At 55.6% G+C, this 12,232-nt stretch overlaps 3 protein-coding genes across 3 annotated transcripts; 1 reads left to right on the top strand and 2 right to left on the bottom strand.

Moving 5' to 3' along the window:
- Nucleotides 1-1,336: 1,336 nt before the first annotated feature.
- Nucleotides 1,337-4,413, top strand: LAESUDRAFT_653786 (uncharacterized protein; the record flags this gene model as incomplete). The annotated part of the gene is made up of 11 exons (XM_040904445.1): nucleotides 1,337-1,517; nucleotides 1,567-1,843; nucleotides 1,901-2,104; nucleotides 2,161-2,283; nucleotides 2,332-2,473; nucleotides 2,533-2,646; nucleotides 2,710-2,989; nucleotides 3,041-3,196; nucleotides 3,248-3,546; nucleotides 3,605-3,846; nucleotides 3,900-4,413. 11 exons carry the CDS (start codon nucleotides 1,337-1,339, stop codon nucleotides 4,411-4,413), a joined length of 2,532 nt encoding a protein of 843 aa, XP_040764041.1.
- Nucleotides 4,414-4,545: 132 nt separating this feature from the next.
- On the bottom strand, nucleotides 4,546-7,171 carry LAESUDRAFT_653920 (ATP dependent DNA helicase; the record flags this gene model as incomplete). Its single annotated transcript, XM_040904456.1, has 5 exons — nucleotides 4,546-4,756; nucleotides 4,817-5,250; nucleotides 5,311-5,799; nucleotides 5,855-6,467; nucleotides 6,516-7,171. 5 exons carry the CDS (start codon nucleotides 7,169-7,171, stop codon nucleotides 4,546-4,548), a joined length of 2,403 nt encoding a protein of 800 aa, XP_040764040.1.
- Nucleotides 7,172-9,629: 2,458 nt separating this feature from the next.
- Nucleotides 9,630-12,166, bottom strand: LAESUDRAFT_700678 (pre-mRNA splicing factor). Its single transcript, XM_040906423.1, has 7 exons — nucleotides 11,968-12,166; nucleotides 11,123-11,914; nucleotides 10,807-11,070; nucleotides 10,544-10,754; nucleotides 10,218-10,486; nucleotides 10,110-10,154; nucleotides 9,630-10,054 (listed from the first exon to the last, which is right to left on the bottom strand). The coding sequence occupies exons 1-7, from the start codon at nucleotides 12,142-12,144 to the stop codon at nucleotides 10,049-10,051; spliced, it is 1,764 nt and encodes a 587-aa protein (XP_040764039.1). The 5' UTR covers nucleotides 12,145-12,166; the 3' UTR covers nucleotides 9,630-10,048.
- Between the last annotated feature and the right edge of the window lie 66 nt (nucleotides 12,167-12,232).

Below are 12,232 nucleotides of genomic sequence, written 5' to 3'. Positions count from 1 at the left end.
TATCAATATTTGCCAGCATGTCTTGCGATCTTGGTGCTCATCATGCCGCTTCGCGTATACCCTTGACCGCGTCAGTATAACTAGTTGTGTTGTCGGGGAAGCCACCATATAGATGTCGATGAGTCACTCAAGGATCGCCAGCATCGAGCTAGCGAGAGGATAGAAAGAATCGCCAGCGGCAAGCTAGCAGAAGACGACCCATAGCCAGCGGCAAGCTAGCAGAATACGACCCATAGCCAGCGGCAAGCTAGCGAAGGGGAGGACGGATAGCCAGCGGCAAGCTAGCGGAAACAAAGGACAGATCGCCAGCGGCGAGCTAGCGAAGGTCATTCCCTTTGAATCACGTCCGACTAAGGTAGCCGTTGCATTCCCTATGCGACCTTGTCGTTTGCGAATCGAGTGCGGCGCTGCTTTCCAGAGTCTACAGATTCGTGCAGTCATCACCTGACGATCGATGCAAAGTGATATCACTTACAAGCTGTCGAGCCTCGCGGTTCCAGAGATGGCGGCGCGATGCTACAGATGAGCGTTGTTCAAAATGTGGCTGCCTTGACGATCCGTGCTGGAAAGCAGCAATGGCATGTCATAATTGATGTTATTCAGGTCTTCAGCGCGCATGCTGTGACCCACGACAGAAGATACTGACCACGACGTTGAAGACGTGGGTGAGAGACAGCACAATTGGCGAGGAGTTCACAAATTTGCGGTCGTAATCATTGCGCGTCGCGTGCAGTTGCCCATTCGGATACAATTAGACAGCGGCTGTCTATGCGTAAGAGCTTGCATTTACCGTCTGTGCGACGTTCCTGTGCAAGAGCGATATCAGCGCGATAACGATGGCATCGGAGGCCGCGTCTGCATTACGAAGTATTACCATGCCGTCGCAAAGAACCCTTATGGCTGAGAGCTTGTTGATCAAAGTCATCGGAAACCTTGTCACTGTCCCAAGGTGATATTGTCGAAGGAGGGAAAGGGAAGAGCGTGAGCCGGCATGCACTACAAGTCGGCATTCACATCACAAATGATGACTGGTATATCATCCGGCAAGCCAAGACAACACATGTACAGTCACCAGAGTGAGCGAAACCGTCAAGCAGCGCGAGCAGAGGGGGGGCGCGTGTATATCGCTTCAGAAACACGCAGGTCCGACCTTATATATGGTTGCACGGACTCAACGCGCGGACTTGTAATTTGTTAACGCGGAGTAACAGGTTTCGTTATTAATTCTCACGCAGCTGCTGCAGTGATCTGACGGTCGCACCTCTCCGCACAATCTCTAGCTTTCGTACTACCGCAGACCAGGCACGTTCTAGCGATTCGTCGCAAACGCTCCCACATGGCGTCCGGGCAAATACAGGAGCTGTTGCAAGGCCCAGATATTGCGGAGTCGGAGAAGCGCGCACTGGACTTCCTCGATGCCCGATTCACCTCATTGCAGGACATCGAAGATGAGGCAGGCGTCGAAAGAGTCGTCCAGGATGCAATACAGCACAGCGAGGACATGAAAACGCAAGTGCGTCCTCCGTCGGATGCAGCATCGCGCGAATGCTGATGCCTCCGTCTCAGCTCAGTTGTCTCAATCTCGGCAAGTTGTGAATGCATTGATTGTGGAGACGAGGGCCTCTGCGGAATTGCAACTGCATACAGCTCAAGAGCCTTCTCTGCTGAGACATTCGTTATCAGACGAGCTATCGTATCTATCGCAACAATTGGTATCCTCACTGGGTGATCCCGAGCGCAAGCCCACGCTGCTGGAGGATCTCGAAACATTGCATCGCAGCCTCAAAGAAGTGCAGAGTGTCAAAGGATACGTGCAGATAGTTCAACAATCTCTAAAGCTCAGGTATGTTAATGCTCCTCAGGCTTTGCTGAAGTCTACTTAGACCACAGTGAATGAAAGTGAATTGGCAGTAGACCAAATCCGCTCTTCGTCTTCGCTGTCCTCCGTGAGCGAATATGAGGGACTGCAAGAATTTGTGGCTTCCGTGCATCAAGTATGCGCGAAGGTGGAGGACGTTGCGGGCGAGCAGGAGTTACACATCCTCAGCTTCCTGGAGAGCATCCGAGAACGGACGTGGGCAGATATGCGCCATGTTTTGTCCACGTTAGTTGCCTTTGTCCAGTGTATCTTGACCCCGACGCATGCTGATTGCACCTTAGGTCGTTGTTGTCCGCGGCGGAGAAACTACATTGGCCGATGGTAGTCGACTACCTGTCAGCTACTACGGGAGATAGGAAGGCGTTCGAGGCCGCTTTCTCTAACATGTCAAAGCTTCAAAAAATGTATGTCTCCCCGCCCCACGCCGGTCGCCGTGCTCATTGCAACCTCAGCGGGAAGCAACTGCATTCAGCCATCAAAGGCAAGGAAGTTGCACGAGAGGGTCTGTACCCCATTCAGGCACTAGTCCAACCAATCTCCTTGAGATTCAAGTATCATTTCGAGGGAGAAAGGCAAACAAATAGACTTGACAAGGTTAGTTGTTTTGTGGAATCATGCTCCCGAGGGGTGCTGAGCGATTATATGGAAATCAGCCGGAATGGTACTTTACTCATGTCCTCAACGTCTCACATGAACATCGTCCATTCATGGAGAATGTGGTGCAGACGTTCCTGTCAGACACGCAATATCGGAACATCAATGCTTGGGTTAGTGATCGCATATACTTCTCAAGGACGTTGCTCTCATCATCGCTCAAATGCTGCACGCAGCGTGAGTTTACGCTCCTTCTTCTACCTCTACTTGAACGCAAGCTCCATCGTACCATGCCGACCCTTCTGGCACATCCGTCTCTACTCGCACACACCATCTACGAGGCACTTGCTTTCGACAGTGCATTGCGAGAAGAAAACTTCGACATCAATGATACTACGGCGGGTGAGCCATCAAAAGACGGCAAGAAAAGCGAGGGAAGCAAGTGGCAGGGCATCAGCGATGTCATCCTAGGAAGGAAAGAATGGTTCGAGGCCTGGATGGAGGGCGAGAGGAAATGTAAGTCTGTGTTTTGTTTCATCGTTCATGGAGGGCATTGACACGCTGCAGTTACGATGGATCAGTACATTGAGATCATCAGCGCCTCCGACGCTTGGCTCATCGCAGATGACGAAGGCGATACGGAGGATGCGATCGTTACCGACCGCGACCTGAGACCGACTAACTCTGCCCGAAGGGTCAAGGCCCTAGTCGAGCAAGTCACTGGTAAATGGAGACGTTTTTTCAAACCATCGTCATCATCTCATTATGTGACAGACCGATATTCACCACTCCCGCAATTCCTACATCGCACGCGCTTCCTCATTGTCGTCCAGCTGCCGATCCTGGAGTCGTACCATTCTCGCATCTCGTCTTCACTAGACGCATACGAGACACTATCGTCCAGCCTCATACGCGCTGTTCCTGGTGCGTTGGGCAGTGTCAGCGATGCATCGGGGAGGGTGGGAGATCCTAAGAGCCTAACCAGCGGCGTTGAGGGCGTACAGAGGCTGTGCAAGGCCTTGGTCAGCGCGAAGTACATCAGTGCTGCGTGTGAAGCTTGGGGAGAGGATCTGGTGCGCAATCCTATCTAGTGAAGAAAGAGGGTTTGCTGAGCGTTCGATGACAATGCAGTTTTTCCTGGAGTTGTGGGCCGAGATCAATCACCGCGCCTCACTGCGCTCGCAGATACAAGCCGCATCGGCATTGCCTAACCCTAAAGGCGGCGAGACAGAGGCTGCGGAAGGCACGATCTTCGAGGAACTTATCATGCAGTATGGGCAGCTAGCAGAACGTGCCGAGGATATGATCGTGCAGTCAGTCTGTGGAGAAGTCGAGGTTGGGCTCAGGGCCCACTTCTCTAACGGCTCATCAACGTTCGTCCACGTCCCTGGAATTGTGCGCTTCCTCGCTAACGATTATTATACAGACAAGTGACCCCCAACGTAATCACGCCAGGAGCGCAGGACGACATTGCGCTCGCGCCCACCCTCCTCGGCCCGCTTGCCCTTCTATCCTCGCACATTTCCTTCCTCTCATCAGCCCTCCCACGTACAACCGTCACAAGCCTCTACCGGCGCATTGCTTCACGACTCGCCATGCACATCTACCACCGCCAGATTCTCTACCATGGTCGGGGGCGGATTACACCACAGGAGGGGAGGGCGATCCGCGCGGAGAGCGAGCTGTGGGTGGAGACGTGCCAGGTTGCCCTCGCACGGAGCGACAGGGCTCGCGCGGAAGGGCCATGGCGGCAGCTGCTCCAGGCCAGCCGATTGGTGGGCGCGGAAGGAAAGCAGTGGCAAGAGATACTGGACGCGACGTTCGGGGTGATAGGGGATGAGAAATGGGAGGGTATCATGCTGGAGACAGTCGGGTTCTCGGAGTTGAGCAGGGAGGAGGTCTCACAGGTCCTGCGGGCGAGGAGCGATTGTGGGCGGTGATATGGACTTGCAATATCCCATGTTAAACGTTTGATTATATATTCATGGTATACAGGATCGTGCGATGGTAAGAGATACAGAGTAGCATATGCAGATGAATGCAGACAGCAATGCAAGAAGCCCCCAACAAGATCAGATTTTATACACAATGTCACCACTCAGCATGAGTTCGTTCGCCTCACCCATGACCTCGCACGCCCGTGTGGCCTCTGCCGTGCCGAACAGCTCATCGGTGGATAAGCTTTCGTTGATGTGCTGCAGCAGAGTCGCGAAGAAGAACTGTTCCTCGTCTTGCAGTGTTGTCGCGAACAGCTGCGCCAGCCTTGAACGGAAGAGCTTCAACCTGTGAAGACGCAGACACTCAGGAACATACTCATGGAAAGGAAATCCATCGAAAACTTACCGCTCCGGTCGGATGCGTCCATCGTCAGCGGGACCAGCCGACGCAGACACAGGACCCTCCTCCATCTGCACATCCTGACTCCCCTCTCCCCACACCGGGTCCCTCGGAAGGTCCTGCGGCATCGCCTTCTCCTTCCCCTTCGCCGTCGGCGCCGTCGCTCGCATCCTCGCGGGCTCCTCCGCCTCCTCATCACTCTCTGACTCATCGTCCTCGCTCGTCTCCTTGTCGCTGCCCCGCTGCCGCATCTTCCCGTCGTTCAGGCGGCGCTTCGTGCGCCGCTTGCGCTTGAGCACCTCGCGGTAAAGCGCGAAGCGGAGGAGCTCCTCCGCAGCCATCGCGTCCTGCTCCTGCACCTTGGGCGAGAGACGTGCCTTGGCGTGTGCGGTGGAGAGACGGATGAGCGTCTCGAGGGTACGGGCTGTCAGCGGCGATGTCTACGCCATACGGTCCTCGTCATCAAGAAGAGCGAACGAGAGAAAGTGCACGCTACGTACCCGCTTCCTGTTGTCATCGAGGCTTTCGTTCCGCAGCTGCGAATACACACTGACGATCCAGTCTGCCGCGCCCTTGGTGAGCACCGGCGCAGGCTTGCTCTTCGCATACTGTATGTATTTCTTCACGAACGCGATGCTCAGCACCTCAGTCTTCTTCGGCGCGCGCCGCCTCGTCGACGACAGCGCCTCGCCGATCCCGATGTGCAGCAGCGGGTCATACTTCTCGAACGGGCTCACCTCACCGCCGTCGCCGTCGGGCTGAGCCGCACCGGGCCCTTCGACGGAGAGGCTCTGCGTAAGGCTGTCTGTAACGGGCGTGCCCTCCTCGACGCCCGGAGGCAGGTAGCGGTGCATCCGCAGGACGTGATCCGCGATGAGCCGGTCGCGGTTCTCGTCGACGTCGTCGGTCACGACGAAGAGGAGGTCGAAACGGGAGAGAAGCGAGTCTGGGAGTGCGATGTTCTTGTGTGGGTCTTTGTGGACATCGTACTGCGAGAGCGATTTAATTCAGTCGAGGGTGACGTTACACGAAGCAAATACTCACCTGGCCGTAAATCGGGTTGGCTGCAGCGATGACACTGCACCGCGCATTCAGCGTCGTATGGATACCCGCCTTCGCGATTGTCACGGTCTGCTGTTCCATAACCTCATGTATCGCCACCCTATCAATATCCGACATCTTGTCAAACTCATCAATGCACACCACCCCGCGGTCCGCCAGGACCATCGCGCCCGCCTCGAGCCTCCGCTCGCCCGTCTCCTTGTCCGTCGTCACCGCGGCCGTGAGACCGACGCCCGAGCTCCCCCGGCCGGTCGTGGCGATCGCGAGCGGCGCCGTGCCCAGGACGAACCTGAGCATCTGCGACTTGGCGGTGGACGGGTCGCCGACCATGAGCAGGTTGATGTCGCCACGAATGTGCGTGCCGTTCGGGAGGTTCTTCTCCGCGCCGCCGAGGAGCAGCATGAGGATGGCGGTCTTGAGCTCGTTGTGGCCGTAGATGGACGGCGCGAGCGACTGCGAGAGGAGCCTGACGATGGTGGAGCGCTTGGAGAGCTGGTTGATCACACGGATGTCCGAGTCGGTCAGTGGTGTCTGTGCGATCCCGCCGCCGACCTTGGATGAGAGGAGGATGATGTTGTTTGCGAGGATGAGAGCTCTGTTCGAGACGCGTCAGAATATGTCAATGAATGGTCCTGAGACGTACTTGAATGCGCCACTTGCGCCTCCTCCTACGCTCCGGTACACGCCCACAAGCTGTATGCGATCACCCGGTTTACACTTATCGACGAGGTCATCATCCAATATCACGTCAGTGCTCCTCGGAAGCTGTCCCGCGGGTGCACGCTCCGGCATCTCCTGTATGCTGATCCTCTGATGGTCCCGGAACACGCAGTAGCCAAATTCGGTCTGCAAAACATGGCCCTCGTCGTCCGTCTGTGGCGTGACCGAGGATGTCGGCGGCAGATTTGACGTGGAAGTAGTCGCGTCGCGGTACTCGCGCGCGTGGAATTGACGCGTCTCGGGGCAGTAGTGGACCGACTTGAGCATCTTGGGCCGGACGAGCGAGCAGCGCGTCACGATACCCTCAAGAGAAATCATCTTGCCCAGCTGAGACGCGCGCAGCGTGCGCGGGCTGACATGCTGATCACCAAAGGACCCACTGAACCCGACGCGGTACTCGTTGCCTGCAATATCGTGCTTCTCCGCGTCATGCACGCGGTTGACAACGTTGGCGAGGGCCTCGTCGAACGCGGGAAGGAATTCGACGGGGCGCTTGAGAAGCCCGTCGGCAAAGTCGCGCTTGTAGTCGCGCAGATCGTCGATGTTGACGATGAGCCGGCGCTGGTCCTGGCGCAGCATGCGCGCGATGTCGTCGCGGTAGTTGTAGAGCTGGGACTCGGCGTCGATGAACTCTTCAAAGACGCGCGTCCTGTCGCGCATGAGGACATCGTCGGGAACGGGCTCGTCGAGCAGCGACATGATGGAACGTGGCCGCGAAGATAGAGCTCTGGAGAGGTGCCGGTGAGGGAGCAGTGAAGCATGCAGACGCGACGCGGCTAATGCGTCGCGAAAAGGCCTGCCCTAAACTGGGTCTTGTGACTGATACGATAACAGTGTGAGGAACACACGAAAGCTTAGCCCTGGAAAGTGACACTCACAACAAAGAAATACCGATTCTCATTGCAGCAAAGGCATTAACATTTACGTAGAATGAGGTGGCCTTTCCCATCAAGCATGAATGGTTTTGGAAAAGGTACAAAACGTTCCGGAGATTACCATAAAAGTACAGTTATCAAGAAAGAAGAGTAGTTACCGGTTTCATTGACTTTCTTTGATGCAACATGGCAAGCACATCTTCTTTCATAGATTTTAGGGCCAGAACTTGATCTATATTCAGTGTGTTTCACTGACTCTCACAGCTTGTTATGCAGACCGTGAGTGACTTTGTCGCGATGTACAATTCAATTGTCTCGGGCTCGCTCTCTCGTCCGAGACCCGGCATCGACCGACCCGCAGCCATCGATGGCCTTTGGCTGGGCCACTGCGCAGCAACGTTGCGTGCCTGTTGTAACCGGGTCTCCAAGGCATCTACGGTGCGTGCCTGGCGATCTCATCCGTCAAACGTTTGCTGGCTATCGTCGTGGTCAAAACACCAATGTATAGTACCGATAGGGTTGCAAGATAGGATAGGTACAATACGGGTACAATCACTGCAGTCAAGGATAATTCAACCGACCAACGAGCGGACGCGGCGTGAGAGAGGGCACTTATGCAGTGCCAGCGAGACCGCGGGGGCGACAACCAGGAAACGCAACATATGGGAGAATGTTATGGGGTCAGAGCAGTAGCACACGATGTCGGGAGTGAACTGTGCGGAGAGTGAGACGGCGAAGAGCACGACGACGCGAGCAACATACCTGTCCGTTTAATGACGTGCGAGAGGGTTAACCTCTCAATGATCACCAGCTGCCGGGACCCGAGTTCCACTGGCGCTCCACCTGGAGGGATAAATGAATTATAGATGCAGAAGGCAACGGGTGACACTGACCACCTCGGGTTCGCGCTTCTCATCCGCGCGGTTCTCAAGTGGTGCTGCGACCTAGAAGACGGTGAGCCGAACGAGTCGCGATCAGGAAGAGTGATGAAAGACTGACGGGGGCAGCGGAAGCGACGCCTAGGAGGAGGGCGAGAGAGAGGACGGCTAGGGAGAGGACACGCATTGCGATAGAGTCGGGGGAAGGAGTGGAGGAAGTGGGCAAAGGAGGGGGATTTATAGCGTGCGAGTCTGGGTATGACGGAGCAAGGCTAAGGGGCACCGGCACACCAAGGCGCCCGATCGGCGTGTGCTCCGCTCATTCAATCGTCCGCGCGACCAGGCACTCTCCCCTTCCCACATTCTTCATCTATCGCCTCTATCGCCTCTCACAGAGAACGACGCTGCGCACAGTGCGAACTCGTCCCCACGTGCGCCCGGCCAATCTATCTTCTGCGGAAATCCGAGGGTTTATCACGGCAGATTAGCTCCCGCCTGCTTCCTTCCACGCTCCTGGAGGTGTCAATGGCAGCCACCGCCTGCCATCTGAGCATGCGCTGAGTTGATCAGACAGATTCTGACCACGCCTTCGCGCTTGTTCTACCGCCAACCGGTCGGCGTGCGCGCGGTACCCACGACACAAGTGCGAGTGGGTTGGGACAGCGCCCGAAGAACGCCATTGCACGGACCAAGCGTCCGAACGTGCCCGCCCCTTCCCGCCCAGTTTCGCTTTCCCTCACCCCCGATCGTCGCTGATCGTCTGTCTCGTCATCGAGCACTTGCTGTCACTTCGCTTCCATATGTACTCTTTTAACATCAGCGTATCATCTGGCATGTCCATTCCCTGGGCGCCGCCTTCGTTGCCACTCTCTCGTGTCACTGTTGCCGATTCCGTATCATACATGCTCAACCTTTCATTTTGTTCAGGCAAAACTTCGTCATAACGCCTGACGCTCATACTATGAGCGGTCAAGTGAACGCTGAAAGCGCCTCGCAAAAACCTCTCGAGAAACGTGTGCAGGCGATCAACTGCGCATTCAGCAATGTGCCCCGCTCCCGTGCTCGGAGTCGGGAAGCGCTTCTTATCATCAAGCGTCACAGGGTTCCATTCTGAAGCTTTGGCCTCTGCATTCTCGGTCATCTGCAAGCCACTGGTGTATGGAGGGTGTCGACCGCCCGTTCTGTGATCCCTGCGATACCGTGCCTTGAGATTTGCACGGCATAGTCATCATGCCTGTAAGTCCGTTCTGGAAAGTATCCATTCGGAACATCATGTCATCTGTCCGCGGAACATGAACTGAGGGTCATACGCATCCGGGAACATGCTGCAAGCGTGCCTTTCCATAACGTTGTCCGGCTCGGGTTCAATCTCGAATTCTCAACGTATGTGAGATGTTTCACGTTCATCAAACAAACGTAACAGACGTGCTGTGGAGGGCCACAATGGTACGGCAATGCCCTCCTACTTGGACATCACAAGCATGTCAAGCACCTCGGGGAGCACGAACATCTTTCAAAACCCTTCCAGTTTTCGGTGAGCGTCACCACGCGCCGAGATGTTAGCATATCAATTGAACCCACTCCACCGACTCTATACTCCTGGCCAGGACAGTTATATAAGGTGCGTTTCTGAGCCGGACGGAATTATCTTGAACCAGCGGCGCATTCTATTCGGGCTAGCATGCTTGACACGCACTTCCCGTTCAGTCCTATGACGTACGGATAAGCAAGGTAGAAAAGAGGGGACAAGCTTGTTTGACTCACCCATAGCTTGATCAGGCCATCCCAAGATGCCGTCACGACTTTCGACTGAGAAATGCAACATGTCGTCAAAATCGCTAAGGCAGTGCCGAGCCGTAGAGAATTACATACCGTCTCGTGAGGCAACCACTCGTGTGCGATAACGACCTTCGAATGTGCCTTAAGACGTGATTTGATTCGCCCTGTTTTCCATTCCCAGAACACGACGTTCCCCTCGCCATCGCCGCTACTTATCCACTTCCCGTCGGGTGAGAACCCGACCTGGCAGGCATAGCCCGCGACGGAATGTCCCGCAAACCGCTTATTCCGTGCCTGCCTGAAGTTATCCGTACTGTATACGAGGATCTGGTTGTCAAGGGACTGTGCAGCGAAGTATTTCTCTATCGAAGCGGTCGTCAGAATACTCATTTCGCGTCGACCGTGCACGTGCCACTCACTATTTGGATGGACGGTTACCGCGGGCATCGAATGCATGTGTGGTTCTGCGATATACTTGATGACCACTGGGATGTCAAAGTCCCATGCTCGGATCGTTTTGTCGTCGGAGGTTGTGACGAAGCGTCGATTCTCGTCGACGAACGTGATGGTATTCACCGGGCCCAGGTGCTGGTCGTATTCCTGCGTAATTTCGCCGGTGTTGATGTCGTACTGTTCGAACGTTCTCAATGCAACTGTATGCGAGAAGACGAACCGAACGCACCTGAATGATTTTCTTGTCCGACATACCCGCGAGGAAAATGTGTTGTTTGTCCTCATCCGGATGGAACCGTACGACGTATGGAATCTTGCCGTTGCTGAACCGCTTCAAGCACTGCCCGGTCTCTGTGTCCCATAGTTTCATCTGCCTATCGTATCCACACGATAGGAATTTGCGGCCATCGTTCGAGAACGTCACGTCCTTGACAGCCTTCATGTGACCATGGAAGGTGCGGAGGCAGTTGCCGTGGGTATAGATGTCCCATAACTGTCAAGTATGTGAATAAGAGAATCAATCTGCTGGCAGCGAAGATGCAAACCTTGATTTTCGTGTCCATGGAGCCGCTGAGAAGAAGGTGGCCTGTATTCGGGAACAAGCGAATGACCGATACGCCCTGCGTGTGTCCCGTCCATGTGTGTATGCAAACCTTCGGGATGAACGATTCTTGTGAGCCCGCCTCCTGCAGTAGCTGCGGCGCCTCTGCGATGGGGGGATGCATGTACGTCCGGCCCTGGTAGTCGTACATCGACTTGCCATGGAACACGGACGACTCCAGCCCCGGCGCGCCGCGCTTCGGTTTCGCCTTCTTCATCTGCACCGGCTCCTCTGGCGCTTCCTCTTCCTCTTCCTCTTCCTCCTCAGCCACCTCCTCGCCGAGCAGCAGGTTATGTGGCTCGTCGCTCTCCCACCTCGACCACGGCCCTTCGTAGGCACCATCACCGTCCACAACTTCGAGATCGCCCTTCGGCTTCCGCTTCCGCTTCAATTCCATCCTCTCCTTCTTTGGCGCCTTTAATGCGCCGATGGTCGCGAAGTTGTTCGCCTCTGCCTTCTGGAGCGAGCCGAGGACGGCCGGGGCGTTGGGATCCACAGACGGATTGGCGGAGTAACCGAGGATGGCGTGTGTGAGGTGCTGCTGTCGGAAAGAATGATCTGTCATGGCCTGCTCCTCAACATGTCCAGCGAGCGCGTTCTGGTTGAGGAAACGGTCGCGGTCTCCGAAGGGGTTTTCGGGCCCTTGGAGGGGCAGTATCATGTCATTGTACGGGATGTTCACGTTCATGCGCGTGTCTGTTGGTCGTGTAATCAGAGATGTTTGGTTTAAAGGGTCCTATACATTCGTTTAGCGTGTTCTCATTGCGAATTGGCATTAGACGTGCTCACCTCTGCCAGTACATCTGGCGCGGCATCCGGGGCAATAGAGGGGGCAGACCCTGATGCACTGAGCTCGTCAATGCGCGGCTTCTTCGCCGCAGGAAGAGAAGTGAGCCCGAAGACATCCTGGGTGGCCGATATAGGGCCGTCGTCTTCGCCTGAGGAGTAGCCTGGGATGAACGACATGGAGGCAGCAGGCAAGGCAAGCACGTCCCGTTACGTAACCTTAGCGCGGGTGGCTGTAGCTCGATCAAAACATTTCGGCAAGCGCACG

The sequence above is a fragment of the Laetiporus sulphureus genome (assembly GCF_001632365.1).
Source record: "Laetiporus sulphureus 93-53 unplaced genomic scaffold LAESUscaffold_21, whole genome shotgun sequence".
Classification (NCBI taxonomy): domain Eukaryota; kingdom Fungi; phylum Basidiomycota; class Agaricomycetes; order Polyporales; family Laetiporaceae; genus Laetiporus; species Laetiporus sulphureus.
Note: the sequence above shows the minus strand (reverse complement) of the source record. Positions and strands in the feature narration are given on the sequence as shown.